Source organism: Saccopteryx bilineata, chromosome 2, assembly GCF_036850765.1.
Source record: "Saccopteryx bilineata isolate mSacBil1 chromosome 2, mSacBil1_pri_phased_curated, whole genome shotgun sequence".
NCBI lineage: Eukaryota > Metazoa > Chordata > Mammalia > Chiroptera > Emballonuridae > Saccopteryx > Saccopteryx bilineata.
Window position 1 is genome coordinate 317,743,192 of NC_089491.1, and position 18,585 is coordinate 317,761,776.

At 40.0% G+C, this 18,585-nt stretch overlaps 1 protein-coding gene and 1 pseudogene across 3 annotated transcripts in view; one reads left to right on the forward strand and one right to left on the reverse strand.

Annotated features, from left to right (window-relative positions):
* Positions 1 to 12,527: 12,527 nt before the first annotated feature.
* LOC136327381 (U6 spliceosomal RNA) lies at positions 12,528 to 12,627 on the reverse strand (annotated as a pseudogene).
* A 678-nt stretch (positions 12,628 to 13,305) lies between these two features.
* Positions 13,306 to 18,585, forward strand: part of THEM4 (thioesterase superfamily member 4) — a 73,068-nt gene continuing 67,788 nt past the window's right edge. For all 3 annotated transcript variants that reach the window (XR_010729428.1, XR_010729427.1, XM_066262117.1), the window contains exon 1: positions 13,306 to 13,563. Coding sequence is in view for 1 of the 3 variants with exons in the window: in XM_066262117.1 (XP_066118214.1) it covers positions 13,492 to 13,563 (72 nt within the window). In the remaining 2 variants the exon portion in view is untranslated. The remainder of the gene's footprint in view (positions 13,564 to 18,585) is intronic.

The following is an 18,585-nucleotide window of genomic DNA, read 5'->3' on the forward strand; positions in this document are numbered from 1 at the left end:
GGTGCCTCTCATTTCTCTTCTTCCCCTCTATCTCTCCCTACTTGTCTCTCTCTCAGAAAAATCTAATACTCCAGACACAAGAGGAATTTCCTGAGGATAGGGTATCTTTTGTTATTCATAACAAGCCCCTTTCAACTATAGTTTATGCTAATGAAGTGACTCCTGTCAGGGCTTCTAGATAGCTTCAGGATTGGGGAACCAATCATGTGATTAGTGGGTTAGACCTTTCTGTCCACCCCTTGACCTTGGAGGGGAGAGGGGTTAACGATTGAGTTCAATCATCAGTGTCAAATGATTCAATCAGTCGTGCCCACATAATGAAACCTCAGTAAAATACTCTGACAAGGTTTGGTGGACTTGATGTGCTGCTTGAAGTGTGGCACGTGTGAAGCTCTGTACCAATTCCCCTCCAGCCAGCCACCTACCTGCCCCTTCCTTGCATTCGGCAGTTCCTGTATTATATTCCTTACAACAAAAGTGTTATGGTTATTATATGCTTTTCTGACTTTTGTGAATTATTGATGTTGGGGGAGGGGTGCAAGGAGAGAGGCAAGAGAAGCCCTGAATTTATAGTCAGCTGAACGGAAGTAAAAGTAGCCTGGGTACCCCATTTGTAGCTGGCATCTGAAATGAGGGCAGTCTTGTGGGATAGAGCCCTTAATCCATAGGGTCTGCATTGCAGATAGTGTCATAATTGAATTATAGAAAACCCAGTTGGTATCAAAGAATTGAAGGATTGCTTGTTGGTTGAAAAAAAAAAAAAAAAACAGCCACAACCAAGAAGAACAAAGTCTGATTTGAACCCAAGCATTCTACCAGAATACAAACAGTAATTAAGGTTGGCAGCTCAGACTACATAAAAAGAAAAGAGGACAGATGTCCCCAGATTTAAAGAGAAAGTAAATTATCCAAGAAAGAAGCAAATTTCCAGAAACAAAGAAATTTAACTTGAATGAGTTGGTATTGAGAAAACTAAGAGAAAAAGAAATGATCAATAGATTAAACAAAAATCATCACTACTGTTAATTGTTTTGAAGAGATCAAATAAGATGAGGCTTGACAAATACAAATATCTACCTAACTTAGCAGTTCCGAATATCAATTCAATAGTGTCTGGGGCCTGAATATCAGTTGAAAAATATGCGCTTTTTTATTTTTATTTTTTTTATAAATTCAGCTTGGTGGAAAGAGGGGAAATAACAATAGGTAAGTAGGTAAGTGATACAGGAGGGAGGCTTTCTGCTGCTTTATTGTGGTTATTTCAGATTTAAACAGAAGTAAAATCACTTAATGGTGGTTGCCAGGCCCACAGCTGAGGAGTCTGGTCAAAAAGCAAACTGACAAGTCTTTGCTTTTATTTTTATGACTTCTGTGTTGTTTGAATTTTCTTAGCATGTACAGTTGATATTTTCTCTATCAAAAAATAAAAAAAGAGCCAAAAAGAGAAAGAACCTTATTTATTTATTTATTTATTTATTTATTTATTTATTTATTTATTTTTGTGGAGGAGACAGAGAGAGTCAGAGAGAGGGACAGATAGGGACAAACAGACAGGAAGGGAGAGAGATGAGAAGCATCAATTCTTTGTTGAGGCTCCTTAGTTGTTCATTGATTGATTTCTCATATGTGCCTTGACCGGGGGGGCTACAGCAGACCAAGTGACCCCTTGCTCAAGCCAGCGACCTTGGGTTCAAGCTGGTGAGCTTTGCTCAAACCAGATGAGTCTGTGCTCAAGCTGACGACCTCGGGGTCTCGAACCGGGGTCCTCCACGTCCCAGACTGACACTCTATCCACTGTGCCACCGCCTGATCAGGCAAAAACCTTATTTTTAAAAAACAAATAATCTTTTCTTGCCTTCTAGCTGCTGCCCTCTCCTCTCATGGTCAAGTTTCAAAAGAGCAGTCAATCTATTCTGATTTTTTACAGGTTTGTCCATTTCTCACTCATTCATCCCACCTTTCAAGTCTGGCCTCCAACCTCACTTCACCCTAACAAGTCTTGTTACAGTCTCTAATATGTTCTGAATTGTTAACTCAAAGGACATTTTCAGGTCTTACATTTAAGTTCCTGACTGAACTCCTCTACTGGTATGTCCAACTCATTCCAGTCTAAGACAGACTTTTCGTCCCTCTTCCCTCAAATACACTTCTCCTTTTGTCCACTTTGAAGATTACCTTCTACCCGCAACCCTATGCAAGCCCAGAAACCTGGATGACACCGTGACTCCTTCTCTCTCATGCCCCAGGTCTCATCCATAATTAAATCCCTTCACTGCCACCCACCCCCACAAAGACCTCTCAGGTGTATCCAACTACAATGCCATCATCTTTCTAAAATATAAATCAGATGTTACTCCTCTGCTAACAGTCCTCCTGTGGCTCCCCATTGCCCAAGCACATTAGTATGAGTGGTAATAGCCCTTCAGAATACAGAAGGGCCTGCCTGCTTCTCCAGACTCATTTCTCGCTGCATCCCCCTCCTACCAAATGCCCAAATCCCACAGAAACTATTTGTAGTTCCCTGAACTTGCCAAGTGACTCTAAGCTCTTCTTTAGCATGGAGAATCACTCTTGGACACCCCACACTTGCAAATTCGCTGCCCCCTCATTTGCTGGGCCAACCCCTACTTCCCCTCAAGACTTAGATCTCACCTGCTCAGGGATTTAGCAACTCACAAGAACAGTTTCACTGTGAATGTATTGTAACTTCTTTCCCTCAAAGCTGTTAAGGAATTTGGATTAGTGTCTAATCCTAAATGGTTTTATAACAGAAAAGGACTGCCACAACTACAGACGTGGATATTTCTTCAGTCACATGTGGGTGTCTTAAAAATCTGTATTGAACATTTATAAGTATTTATAAATGGTGCTTTTATTACTCATGGCATACCAAAGCAAAAATAACTTTCTTAAATTAGAATTCTGTAAAGAATGCTGTTTATCTGGTTCAGCTGACCCCACATTTATTACTAGAATCTTCATCTAACAGCTTGATTGGCATGAGACAGACAGTTGCTGTGGGTGTCACTAAAGCAGTGGACAAGAAGGTAGCTAGAGCTGGCAAAGTCACTGAGTCTGCCTAAAAAAGATCAGAAGGCTAAATGAATATTATTCCTAATACCTGCCACCCCAGTCTTAATCAGTGGAGGAAGAATGGCCTCAGAACTATTTGTTTCAATTGGCCATTTAAGTTTAATAGTATAAGACCCTTTAGAAGGGAAGAAGGTTATGTGGACCATTTAGTATTGATATATTTGTGTCAGTTTTTAAAAAAATTTTATTTAGAAAATTAAGTTTAACAGGGTGACATTGACCAATAACAGGACTTAGGTTTTAGGTAAACATTTCTATAGCACTTGAACTGTTGATTACGTTGTAAACCCATCACCTAAAGTCAAATCATTTTTCATCACCATATATTTGTCCCTCTTTACTTCCTTCCCCTTATCCACTTCCCCCACCCCCACCCCTGGTAGCCGCTTCACTTTTATCTATGTCCATCAGTCTCAGTTTTATATCCCACCTATATGTAAAATCATATAGTTCTTAGCTTTTTCTGATGTATTTATTTCACTCACTCTAATGTTCTCAAGGTCCATCCATGTTGTTGTAAATGGCAATAGGTCATCATCTCTTATGGCTGAGTAGTATTCCATTGTATATATGTACCACATCTTCTTTATCCAATCCTCAATTGAGGGACACTTTAGTTGTTTCCATGTCTTGGCCACTGTGAAAAATGCTGCAATGAACATGGGGAAGTTAGTAGTTTTTAAAATCAGTACTTTCTAATGGAAACAACTTTACCAAAAATTTGTCACCAAATTGAGGCCCACTAAAACAAGTTTAATGAGACACTAGTGTGTTTTTTGAGTCAACACTGTAACTTCCTGTAGTTTTACTTACGTAAAAGACTTAAGAGTTGCCTGTGACCTAATTCTGGTGTTACAGCTGCTGAAACTTTAGAACGTGATGATTTTGTTAACTTTTTTTTTCTGGGTGAGGTTTTCTCACCTTATCCTTTGGGGAGAAATTATCTGATTACATAGTAAAAAGCTAGTGAAGAGGGTCTATTGGTGCAACACTAAATACCGTATTTTTTGCTCCATAAGAAGTACCTGACCATAAGACACACCTAGGGTTTTAAGGAGAAAAATAAGAAAAAAAATATTTTGAACCAAATGGTGTGTTAAAATATTTAATAAAATACCGTATTTTTTACTCTATAAGATACACAGGCATTTTCCCCTCTACTTTGGGGGGGGGGGGAGTGCGTCTTATGGAGCAAAAAATACAGTAAGTTAGGACAGATAAGCAAAGAGTAACTTTATGAGTAAGCTAGTTTACAAAAACCAGTTCCATTATATTAAAGTCCTAGTGTTGCATATAAAATTTTGTATAGTTACATCATTACAGAGTAAATTTGTTATGTCAAATTTTAGTTTTTCAGGTTTACTGAATGTGATTTTACTCCTAAAATAAGTATTAAATTGTATTGAGCACTGTCTTGCTGCAGTACAGTATCTAGATTCTAGGAAAAATAAATTATACTAGAAGTTGAAAAAATAAAATTCCACCCAAACTCTTCCAGAAATTGAACAGAAGGAAATACTTCCCAACTAATTCTGTGAGGTCAGCATTATCCTATTATCACAACCAGGAAAAGATATTACGAGAAAAGTATACCCCTCATGGTTTATCCCAGGAAAGCAAGGTCAGTTCCACTTTAAAAAATCAATCACATTCCACATAAAAGTGAAATCATATGGTGTCTTTCTCTGTCTGACTTATTTCACTTAGCATAATACCCTCTAGGTTTATTCATGTTGTCAGAAATGGCAAGATTTTATTTTTCTTTATGTCTGAGTAATATTCCATTGTATATGTGCACAATTGTAATTATCCTCAATATTGTCGTAACTATATATAGTGCCAGATGGATACTAGACTTTGTGGTGGGCACTTCATAAGGCAAGGCATATAAATGTCTAATTACTGTGATGTACACCTGAAATAAATATACTATTGTCTGTTAACTATTTTAAAAAAAACTAAAATTTTGCCTGACCCAGTGGTGGCACAGAGGATAGAGTGTTGGCCTGGGATGCTGAGGACTGAGGTTCGAAGGTTGCTGGCTTGAGCACAATCTCATCCAGCTTGAGCATGGGCTCAGCAGCTTGAGTGTGGGGTCACTGGCTTGAGTGTAGGATCATAGACATGTCCCCATGGTTGCTGGCTTGAGCCCAAAGGCACTGGTTTGAGCAAGGGGTCACTGGCTTGGCTAGAGCCCCCCGGGTCAAGGCACATATGAGAAAACAATCAATAAACAACTAAGGTGCCACAACTATGAGTTCATGCTTCTTATCTCTCTCCCTTCCTGTATATCCCCCACCCCCACCCTCTAAGAAAAAAAAACCTACAGAAATCAAGATACTATCAAGAAAGATAACTAGATCAATGGTACAGTATAAAGAGTCCAGAAATAAATGCATACTTATATGGATTACCATTTTTTTTTTTTGATTACCAGTTTTTGATCCAGGTGCAGACAACTGGACTGAGAAAGAAGAATCTTTGAAACAGTATTGCAATTACTGCAAGTTAATTTCATAGATAGTAATTGCTCGAAGAAGAAGAAGAAGAAGAAGAAGAAGAAGAAGAAGAAGAAGAAGAAGAAACAGGGCTCTCTGTGAAAAGTGAAAACTGTGGGCCAAACCAAAAACACAAGGCTAGTGTGTTCCAAAAGAAAAGTTTATTTTAAAAGTGCCTAGATGCAAGTAGGCTGAGACCAGCAACAGGTGTCAGCCCTGAGCTGCAGGAGTGATGTTAGATATAGGAATTGCTGAAGGCATTTGCTGGTATGGAGTTGCCTGCACCTGCTCAAATTAGCATATCTTGGTTTGTTGCCTTTGGTCACAGACTGTCTCCCTTTCTGAACTCTCAGGTCCCTCATGATGGCCTTGTCCAAAGGACATTTCTCAGAACCTTCTCAAGGTGAGGGAAGTTGTTTAAGAGGAGAGGGAGGTTGGGCAAGGGAGATGCTTAATGAAGAAATTGCCTTTCTGCAGTAAGCGACCCAGAGAGACACCCTGTGTGCTGGTGGGGCAAAGCCCGTAAAGGCAAGGAGTCCCCCATGCCCACAGGGCAGCCCCAAGGGGCAGCCTGAGATGCAACCCACGAGCCACGAGCCCACAAGCCCATGAGCCCACGACGAGCCTGTGCACCAGGCAGTGTTGGTGCCCAAGTGCCTCAGAAGGCTGCAACAGTGGGAGACCAGCAGAAAGAACACACCTCGGGAATAGAGAGGCCACACACACTGGCCAAGAGTAGATAAAAGCCAGCCTAGGAGTACACCTGATATTTACAATGGCATCAGAGCCCAGCAGAGGCACCCACAAATTCTGGATCACATGTAGCTCCAAAAAGGTTGCTAAGGGCCAGTCATATGCATGGACCCCCACTAGTCTCCACCAGGTTCCAGCCAGGGAGGTCTAGGGCTGGAACATTCAGTGGCCAGAAACGGAGAGCATCAGCTCAGGACCTAACAACCCTAGTTAGAATGGTATCTTAAGGAAAGGATCCACACACCTGACCCAGCTAAGACATAAAAAACGCTGACAGAAATAGCAAAAAGAGCCATGCAGCAGACAAGTAGCCCAAAACAGATTACAAATAACAGCTGAGGCCAATCCAAGATCTAGAAACAACACAACTGAAAGCTGGAGGCAGACAACACCAACCCTATACTCAGCTAGTTACAAAAACAACACATCCAAAGGATCAGTCTATACAGAGACAAAATAGGAAGACAGAGAAATGCAATTCAAATGAATCAACAAGAGAAATCCCTAGAAAAAGAACTGAATGAAATGGAAATAGCCAAGATATTGGATGTAGAGTTTAGAATAATGATTTTTAGGATGCTTAAGGATCTTAGATGGACAATAATGAGCACCTAAAAAAAGAGATAGTAAGCACCAAAAAGAACATTGAAATCATAAAAAAGAATCAGACAGAAATGACAAACACAATATCAGAAATTAAAACTACACTAGAAGAAATTAAAAGCAGGCTGGATGAAGCAGAGGATTGAATCAGAAATTTAGAGGAAAAGATAAGCAAAAGCACAGAAGCAGAACAGCAAAAAGAAAAGAGGATCAAAAAGTCTGAGGAAACGATAAGAGAGCTCTGTGACAACATGAAGAGAAACAACATCCGTATCATAGGGTTTCCTGAAAAAGAAGAGAAAGAACAAGGGATAGAGAACCTGATTGAAGAAATCAATTGAAAACTTCCCTAAACTGATGCAGGAAAAAGTCATACAAGTTCAAGAAGCACAGAGAATCACAGTAAAGAGGAACCCAAAGAGACCTACATCAAGATACATCATAATTAAAATACCAAAGCTAAGAGATAAAGAAAGACTACTAAAAGCTGCAAGAGAAAAGCAGTCAATCACCTACAAAGGAGCCCCTATAAGGATGACATCCGACTTTTCAATAGAAACACTTGAGACCAGAAGGGAATGGTGAAAAATATTCAAAGTAATGCAAAACAAGAGCCTACAACCAAGACTATTTTATCCAGCAAGGCTATTGTTTAAAATCGAAGGAGAAATAAAAAGCTTCCCAGACAAAAAAAAAACTCGAGTAATTCATTACAACTAAACCAATGCTGCAAGAAATGTTAAGGGGTCTACTGTAAACAGAACAAAGGGGAAAATATCTAGTAAAAGAGGAATGTAGATTTAAAGGAAAAAATGGCAATAAACAACTACATATCAATAATAACCTTAAATATAAATGGAGTCAATGCTCCAATCAAAAGACATAGGGTAGCTGCATGGATAAGAAAACAGGACCCATACATATGCTGTCTACAAGAGACACATCTCAAAACAAAAGGTACATATAGACTGAAAGTAAAGCGATGGAAAAATATATATTTCATGCAAATGGAAATGCAAAAAAAGGCTGGGGTAGCAAAACATATCTTATGAAATAGACTTTAAAACAAAGTCTATAGTAAGAAATAAAAAAGGTCACTATATAATGATAAAGAAAGCAATCCAACAGGAATATATAACCATTATAAATATCTATGTACCTAATATAGGAGCACCTAAATATATAAAGCAGATTTTGATGGACATAAAGGGCGAGATCAACAGCAATATTATAATAGTAGGGAATTTTAATACCCCACTAACATCACTGGATAGATCCTCAAGAAAGAAAATTAACAAAGAAACAGCAGACTTAAAAAACATACGAGATCAACTGGATTTAATAGATACCTTCAGTACCTTTAACCCTAAAGCAGCAGAATATACATTCTTTTCAAGTGCTCATGGTATATTCTCTAGGATAGACTACATGTTAGGGCACAAAATGAGTCTTAATAAATTTAAGTAGATTGAAATCATATCAAGCATCTTCTCTGATCACAATGGCATGAAACTAGGACTCAACTAAAATAAAAAAACTGAAAAACACTCAAACACTTAGAAACTAAATAGCATGTTATTAAATAACAAATGGGTTAACAAGATCAAGAAAGAAATAAAAATTTTCCTTGAAACAAATGAAAATGAACATACAACAACTCAAAATTTATGGGACACAGCAAAAGCAGTCCTGAGAGGGATGTTCATAGCATTACAGGCATACCTTAAGAAGGAAGAAAAACCTCAAATAAACAACTTAACCCTGTATCTAAAAGAACTAGAAAAAGAATAGCAAGGAAAGCCCAGGGGAAGTAGAAGGAAGGAAATAATAAAGATCAGAGCAAAAATAAATGACATAGGCTAAAAAAAAGACAATACAGAGGATCAGTGAAACCAAGATCTGGTTCTTTGAAAAGGTAAACAAGACTGATGGACCTGAAACCATACTCACCAAGAAAAAAAGAGAGAGGACTCAAATTAATAAAATTAGAAATGAGAGTGGAGCAGTAACAACTGACACAGCATAAATACAAAGGATTGTAAAAAAAAAATACTATGAAGAACTGAATGTCAAAAAATTAGACAACCTAGATGAAACGGACAAATTCCTTGAAACATTATCTTTCAAAAATCAATCTGGAAAAATCAAAAAACCTAAACAGATCGATTACAACAAATGAGATGGAAACAGTTATCAAAAAACTCACAATAAAAAAAAAAAAACTCCCAATAAACAAAAGCCCTGGGCCAGATGGCTTCACAGGCGAATTCTACCAAATATTCAAAGAAGAACTAATTCCTATCCTTCTCAAGCTATTTCAAAAAATTCAAGAGGAAAACTTCCAAGCTCATTTTATGAGGCGAGTGTAATTCTGATTCCAAAACCAGGCAAAAACAATACAAAGAAAGAAAACTATAGGCCAATATCCCTGATAAATTTAGATGCTAAAATTCTCAACAAAATATTAGCAAACCAGATCCAGCAATACATGAAAAAAATCATACATCATGATCAAGTGGGATTTATTCTGGGGAGGCAAAGCTGGTACAATATTCGCAAATCAATCAATGTGATTCATCACATAAACAAAAGAAAAAAAGATCACATGATAATATCAATAGATGCAGAAAAAGCATTTGATAAAATCTAGCACTCATTTATGATCAAACTCAGCAAAGTGGGAATACAGGGAACATACCTCAACATGATAAAGGCCATCTATGACAAACCCACAGCCAACATCACACTCAATGGGCAAAAATTAAAAGCGATGTTCTTAAGATCAGGAACAAGGCAGGGGTGCCCCCTTTCACCACTCTTATTCAACATAGTTCTGGAAGTCATAGCCACAGCAATCAGACAAGAAGAAAAAATAAAAGGCATCCAAATTGGAAAAGAAGAAGTAAAACTATCATTATTTGCTGATGATATTATACTGTACATAGAAAACCCTAAAGTCTCAGTCAAAAAACTACTGGACCTGATAAATAAATTCAGCAAGGTGGCAGGATATAAAATTAATATTCAGAAATCAGAGACATTTTTATACACCAACAATGAACTGTCTAAAAGAGAAATTAAGAAAACAATCCCCTTCACTATTACAACAACAACAAAAGTACCTAGTAGTAAATTTAACCAAGGAGGTTAAAGACTTGTACTCAGAAAATTATAAAACATTGATAAAAGAAATCAAGGAAGATATAAACAAGTGAAAGCATATACTGTGTTCATGAATAGGAAGAATACACATCATTAAAATGTCTATATTACCCAAAGTAATTTATAAATTCAGTGCAATTCCTATTAAAATAGCAATGACATACTTCAAAGATATAGAACAAATATTCCAAAACTTTATATGGAATCAAAAAGGAACATGAATAGCCTCAGCAATCTTGAAAAAAATAAATAAAATGGGTGGTATCACACTTCCTGATGTCATTATGCTACAAGGCCATTGTATTCAAAATGGCTTGGTACTGCCATAAGAACAGGCATATAGCTCAATGGAACAAAATAGACAACCCAGAAATAAACACACACCTTTATGGACAACTGATATTTGACAAAGTTGGTAAGAGCATACAACAGAGTAATGACAGTCTCTTTAACAAATGGTGTTGGAAAATTGGACAGCTACCTACCAAAAAATGAAACTAGACCACCAAGTCACACCATTCACAAAAATAAACTCAAAATGGATAAAAGACTTAAATGTAAGTCATGAAACCATAAGCATCTTAGAAGAAACATAGGCAGTAAGCTCTCCAACATCTCTCGCAGCAATATATTTGATTTATGTCCACGGGCAAGTGAAATAAAGGACAGCATGAACAAATGGGATTATATCAAACTAAAAAGCTTTTGCACAGCTAAAGACAATATAAACAAAATAGAAGACAAACCACACAATGGGAGAACATATTCAACAATACCCCTGATAAGGGCGATAACCAAAATTTATGAAGAACTTGTAAAACTCAACACCAGGAAGATAAACAATCCAATCCAAAAAATGGGCAGAAGAAATAAATAGACACTTCTCCAAAGAGGACATACAGATGGCCAATAGGCAGATGAAAAAATGTTCAATATCACTAATCATTAGTGAAGTGCAAATTAAAACCACAATGAGATACTACCTAACACCAGTTGGAATGGCGCTCATTAACAAAACAACATATAATAAGTGCTGGCGAGGATGTGGAGAAAAGGGAACCCTTCTGCACTACTGGTGGGAATGCAGACTAGTGCAGCCGCTGTGGAAAACAGTATGGAGATTTCTCAAAAAATTAAATATGGAACTGCCTTTTGACCCAGTCATCCCACTTTTAGGAATATATTCTAAGAACACCAAATCACTGATTCAAAAGAAGAAATGCACTCCCATGTTTATGGCAGCATTGTTTACAATAGCCAAGTTCTGGAAACAGCCCAAGTGTCTGTCAGTGGATGAGTGGATTAAAAAGCAGTGGTACATATATATACAATGGAATACTATGGGGCCATGAAAAAGAAGAAAATCTTATCTTTTGTGACAGCATGGATGGACCTGGAAACTATTATGTTAAGTGAAATAAGCCAGGCAGAGAAAGAAAAATATCATATGACCTCACTCATTTGAGGAATCCAACAAACAATGTGAACTGAGGAACAGAGTAGAGGCAGAGGTGGGATCAAAGGGACCAGAGGGAAAGAGGGCAGAGGGAAAGTGAATGAGAAGATAGGATTAGAGATGAGAAAGAGATTGGTGAAATTATATATACATAACACAACGTTGTAGAGAGCAGAAAAGCAAATCCTGGAAGAGAGAGGGTGTGCGGGGGAGGGGGGCAAGGGGAAGGTTGAAGGGAACACAGTGGTGGGGGATATGTATTCAGTGGGACACTTAAATCTATGTAAACACAATAAATTAAAATCAATAAAGTATACAATTAAAAAAAAAGTTGCCCTGTGGGAAATTGGGTGAGGGGAATTTGAGTTTCAAAGGGACCTTGAATTTAAAGGAGCCTAAACTTAACACTCTAACGGTTAGATCCAAGCCCAAGGCCAAGTTTATTTATCTCTGACAAATCTCTCTTGAAAACAATCCATCCAGTCCCACCCTTTACTATATGGTTACATAGTTGTGTCTGTGAGAAAATATTGTGTAACGATGTGTTGGGGTTAAGCAATTCTAGTAGCCCCTTATTCTAGTAATTCCTAGCGTCTTAAAACTTAATCTCAGGATGGACATGGATTGTACTATATTGGTCGTTTAGTAGAAAGGATAGAGAAGAAGGCCCTTATTTGTAGTATCTGAGTGAATACTCCCATCCAGTACATTTCAAATTACCATTGTGTTATGACTGAATGTGGATATTGGAAGAAATGTTTCTAGTATTACCACCATACAAACATGATAGAGATAAATAACCTCAAAAGCACAGATAATAGTAAAATAATTAGGAATACAATTTTAGTATCTAATACCTTCATTTTTAATATAACTTATTTACTTGTAAGTTCACATAATTTACATTTTAATAATGGCAGTGTTTAAGAATTGGCTAACCGCATTTTTGAAATTTTATTTTCGAAAACAGGGAACACTTCACAAACATGTCATCCTTGCACAAGGGCCACGCTAATCTGCTGTGTCCTTCCTATTCTAATATATGCACCGCCAAGCAAGCACCAAATTCTTTAAAATTTAACGACCTGCTCCCAACGAGCCTGTACAAGCCAGCTGCTGGGGACACGTTCTTTGTAAGGGAAGTAGTATAAGGCAAGTCCAGGTAACTTCTAACTTCGTGATTCCTACTGAAGGAGAGGGTCCTGGGAATAGTAAAACTCTATGTTCATTCTCTTTAGTTCTCACAACAAACAGATGAAACAGACCAGGTGCAGTTGAAGAGTCTGTACATGGTACTAAGTTGTGGAGGGGGAGTTTGAGCTCAGGTCTGTCTCCAGAAACAAAGGTAACACATCTTTTAAATGGTCCTATGATTCCTATCTGAAAAAGCCTGACTTATGGATTTATAGCTTTGCTGAAAGTTTTAAAGGTGTGAGTGAGAAGGGTGGGGCGTGGAGTAGACACGGGAGCATTTTAAGCGCATAAATACCCTTTGCACCCAGAAAACGCTCTGTAAGGCAATACCAACCCCATCCCAGGGTCTTGTCCACGGCCTACAAGGAAACACCTTTTTCCTACAATTCCCTTGGGCGCTCCTACCGCCCCAGGGCGTTAATTCTCCTGCGCGATGGACAACTACTCTGAAGCAAAATATCACGGAGTTCGGCAGGCGCGCGGGGCGGGAGGACACAGCGCGCAAGCGCGGGAGGACACAGCGCGCAGGCGCGGGGCTAGGGGCGGTGTATAGCCACCCGGCCGGGCAGGCTGTCTCCGCCTCACAACGGTTTCGGTCTCGTTAGACTTCACGCCCCTTTCGGCGCAGCGCCCCTCGCGGCCGGCTCCGCCCTCCTCCCTGTGGATTTAAAGGAAGAGCGTGCTTCTAGTGAGTGAGTTGGCGGTGTCAGGTCCTGGCCACGTTCTCGAGCGATGCTGAGGAGCTGCGCCGCGCGTCTCAACTCGCTCCGGGGCCTGCGCGGCCTGAGGGGAGGATTCGTGGGGGTGAGTTCCGGGGGCGGAGAGGCGGGAATGGCCGGGACTGTCTGTCAGGAGCACCCCTGCGCTAACGAATAGGTTCAGCTGTTCTTCCAGTAGCTCAACCAACTCAGAATAAGCTCCGAAAAGGTCATAGGATCTTTCAGCCCTGAGATGGGAACCTTGAGAGACTGTAGGAAGGTGGTTCCGGTTTGAAAGCGTGCGGGATATTTGGTCAGAAAGTGCGGGACTACCACTACTACTGATCGTAATAAAGAAAGATTATTCATACAAGGTCACACAGAAATCAAGTGGTAGGGTTTAATCCTAATTTTCTGTGCTTGTTGGGTAATCATATCCTCTCTAAACCAGGTTCCTCATCTTTCAAGGTTATTATAAGATTTAAAGCAGATTATGCAAATAAAGTGTTTAACACAGTGCCCGGCGTTAGTAATAAGTATTGTCTTATGTCACTGTTCTTATATCACTGTTTTGTTTCATTGATGTACACAGTTAATACTAATTAGTTCGGAAGAAAGAAGTGAAATTGCAAAATTAAAAAATATATACTATGTGCTATCAATATAATGAAGAACTAAGGGACATAGAATAGGAGCAGAGAATAGAAAAACAGTTGTGTGTTGAACAAGAACCAGAAGCTATTGCAGATTGTTTGTTAATCCTGTGTCATTTGTACTTTGGAAAAGGAAATGTTCCTTACAGATTTGACAAGAACAAAGATAAAGTCGTTTCCCTATTATATGTTGGTGCCTTGTAATCTGTTGCGAATATTTAACAGTATTGTATTTTTATAGGCTAATCAGGCGTCCCCCGCAATGCGGCCCCCTGAGGCCATTTATCCAGCCCCCACTGCACTTCTGGAAGGGGCACCTCTTTCATTGGTGGTCAGTGAGAGGACCACTGTATTTGGCAGCCCTCCAATGGTTTGAGGGACAGTGAACTGGCCCCCTGTGTAAAAAGTTTGGAGACCCCTGGGCCGCTAAGTCATACTTCCTGATTTTTAGTAAATTACTCTTAAAAGGAGACACTTTTTTTTAAGTCAGAACTTTACTTAACAAGTCCCACTTATAGAATTATTTAATTGAAAGAGCAATAAGAACTTTTCCTCTACTTAGGACAACAAAAGTTCATGATTATCCCTAACATTTATCCCTTGTATGCTTGGAATTTACAAGTGCCTTTGCTTCAAGTATCTCTTAGTTCTCACCTCCCTGAACTGAAACATTTATTATTTTTATTTCTCACATCTAGGGTCCTAAATTCAACATGCCCCAAACTAAATAATTCAGCTTCTCTTTGCATCCTAACACACACAGGAACACTAACAAAACCTCTTTCTTTTCTATCCACTGCAGTCTTTAAAGTCACAACTCACCCAAGACTTCTTTCTTCTCCCCATCTCTCCACATCCCTTGGTCCCTAAAATATCTCTTAAATATTTTCTTTCATTCTTCTCTACATAGTTCAGCTTCTAACCATTCTCTCACCTGGACCTTTGCAACAGTCTTTTACTAGTTCCCATACCATTGCTTCTCTCCTTACAATTCATCTGTTACACCACAATCAATTTGGGAACTTTATTCACTGGCCAGTGGACTGCCTGCCATGCCTCCCCCAACGGACAGCGATGAGCTCAGGGGGTGGGGGGGAGAAGGGTATTTATAGGCAAAACCCACAAGGTTACAATTTTTTAGCACATTTGTACAATATCTTTGCAAAAGCACACAAACACACACTGTTCTAAGATAATAAGCCACCTTCCTGCAATATCTGCAGGAAGGGCTGATGCACAAGGAACGTATCCTGCCTTTGCTAGCAAGATTAGATTTGTTGAGGCTCATGAGAATTTTCTACTTTAGCTGTAGCTATAAGCTAAATTGGGTCAGGGGTCCTCCCCAGCATGTGCTGGCACACCAGTACATTCCCCACTGGTTTTACCAGGGAATCAAATCATTGTTTCCTTATTGGTGTGAAGGGGCTGATAGTGTGCCCTTAATACTAGAAGCTTTACGGCTTGAATTCTCTCTGCCTTGTGGTTTTCTTCTCTGTACTAACCTCCTACAACCTGTACAAACCCTCTGTAACTTACATAAACTCTCAACTTTTATGAACTTTCTTAACTATTTAGAAATAACTGGCTTTTATAATAACTTCCTTTTTCGTTCAAAAGTATTTCTATACCTCGTAGCTTCCCTTCTAGTAAAGGGATTTATAGTAGTACATGTATTAACCCTTCAGACAACTTGTTCTGGCTTTCCTTTGATCTTAGTTTCCCTCCCTTCTTAAAGTCCAATTAAAAGGAGGTCCTTAGTGAGTTTCTTCAGGTATTAGCCATGTGTAGACCAGCCAGCTTCCGGTTTGTGGCTGGAGCAAGGCATGCTGTCCTTCACAGAGTCAACTTCAAAGGGCTGACGGGGTCAGTCTCCGCTGTCTACGAGGATGTCTCTGCTGAGACTGCAGCCTTCAACCGTCTGTAGTGGACCCATCCACGTGGAAGTCAGTCCTTGGGTGGTGTACTTCTTTACTCAGACTGAGTCTACAGGCTGGAAGGATTGTACTAGATCTCCTGGCAGTGCTGGGGGCGGCTCTCACACAGTCTTTGGCTAGCCTACTGAGTAGTCTGTAGACCCTGTAAATACTTAAGGAAGGAGTGGTTGCTTAACTTAGCTTTTATTTCTTCTCTGAGTTTCGGTAGGAAGGGAGGGGGTCTCCTAAACATTATCTCAAAAGGAGTGAATTCTTCCCTGTAGGGGATGCCTCATCCTACAGAGGGCTACTTTTTACCTGTTTCAAAACAAATTTGGTTAAAGTTTCCTTTAAGACCCGATTCATACGTTCTACTTGCCCTGTACTTTGGGGCCTGTAGGCACAATGCAATTTCTTAAAAACTGTTACTGCAGTCTTATTTCTAGTAGGAAAGGCTTCTACCTACCTGTTAACTACTTTTTTTTTTTTTTACAGAGATAGAGAGTCAGAGAAAAAGATAGATAGGGACAGACAGACGGGAACGGAGAGAGATGAGAAGCATCAATCATTAGTTTTTTGTTGCAAAACCTTAGTTGTTCATTGATTGCTTTCTCATATGTGCCTTCACTGGGGCTACAGCAGACCTAGTAACCCCTTGCTCGGGCCAGCGACCTTGGGTCCAAGCTGGTGAGCCTTGCTCAAACCAGATGAGCCCGCACTCAAGCTGGCGACCTCGGGGTCTCGAACCTGGGTCCTCCGCATCCCAGTCCGACACTCTAGCCACTAGGCCACCGCCTGGTCAGGCCTGTTAACTACTTTAGTAAAATCTATTTCTAAATGTTTACTTGGGAAAGTTCTTGTCTTTCTGTTTCTCTTTATAATTTCTTTACTTTGCTTAGTATTTATTTGGGCACAGACTGAACACTCGGATATTATGCCTTCTTTATTAGATTCTAAGTCTCACTTTTCTAATTGGCTGCAAAAAACCTTTGGCAACCTGGGTTCTAGTAAAGTTACTAAAATTTCCTAAAACCCCACTGGTTTTAGGGCTACTTTATTGGTAGTATCATCAGCTGCTTGCTTTTCTAGAGTTTCTATGGAGCTCTCCCTCTTTTGGTGCCCTGAACAGTGGATGAAGGCCACTTTTTCAGGTGAACAGTCTCCTGCATTCTTCAGGGTGAGGGTTTGAGCCTCACCTTTGTTAGTTCTTAAGCCTTCTCTTGATGGCACCTCTTCAACTGTGCCTGTCTTAGGTTGTTCCTGCCTTCAGGAATCTTACCCGTCTTTGGCTAACCAGCCATCTTAGGGGCCAAACAGAGATAGTTATGTGAGTGAGGGAGGAGCAATGTCCCTTCTGAATACTTAGTTTTAGCAGCTGATGATTCTACCTTTTAAAAACTTATAATACATTTCCTTTCTAATTTCTAGAGCTGAATGCTATATAAAGGCTAAATTGACTGCCTTAGTATCTTCTGGTTCCTCTTAAGTCTAGGGATGTATAGACTCTGTAAGCTTTCTATAGTCTAAGAAAGCTAAGGAGGTCTTCTAAGGATCCTGAATAACTTCTGACACCTTAGACAAACTTATGGTTCTTTTTCTTAGTATCTTCTCTGATCGTGGCTAACAGAAACTGGTAGAAAGTGTCTAAAAATTTCCTTACTTGCTTGAGTGGTAGGGTCCCACTTAGGCTCAACAATTAGAAACATTTTCTCGAGGTGGTCTCACTTGTCTAAAGTGGGGCAGTGTATTTGCAGTACAGATTCCTAACAGTCCTGTTAAGGTTTGAGGCTTCCTCAGGAAAAGGGGATTCTGAGCTGTCTAATTCTATAGGTTACTTGGAAAAAAAGGATTTAAACTACAGTGTGTCTGTAAAATCATGGTGCACTTTTGACGAGTCACAGGAAAGCAACAAAAAATGATAGAAATGTGAAATCTGCACCAAATAAAAGGAAAACTCTCTGAGTTTCTGTAGGATGATGTGGCAGCATGTGCACATGTGCAGATGATGACATAACACCATGTATACAGTGGAGCAGCCCAAGGCCATGCCAGTTGAGATGTGTATGGTACAGAGGAAAGTTCACTGTGTTCTGTGGCTCACTAAATTCAAATTCGTGACCAAAGTGCAACGGGGGCCCTGGCCGGTTGGCTCAATGGTAGAGCATCAGGCTGGTGTGCGGGAGTCCCAGGTTCGATTCCCAGCCAGGGCACACAGGAGAAGCGCCCATCTGCTTCTCCACCCCTCCTCCTCTCCTTCCTCTCTGTCTCTCTCTTGCCCTCCCGCAGCGAGGCTCCATTGGAGCAAAGATGGCCCGGGCGCTGGGGATGGCTCCTTGGCCTCTGCCCCAGGCGCTAGAGTGGCTCTGGTCGCAATAGAGCGACGCCCCAGAGGGGCAGAGCATCGCCCCCTGGTGGGCAGAGCATCACCCCCTGGTGGGCGTGCCGGGTGGATCCCGGTCGGGCACATGCGGGAGTCTATCTCTCCTTCTTTCCAGCTTCAGAAAAATACAAAAATAAAAATAAAATAAAATAAAATAAAGTGTGACGTGAATATTGGCGCAT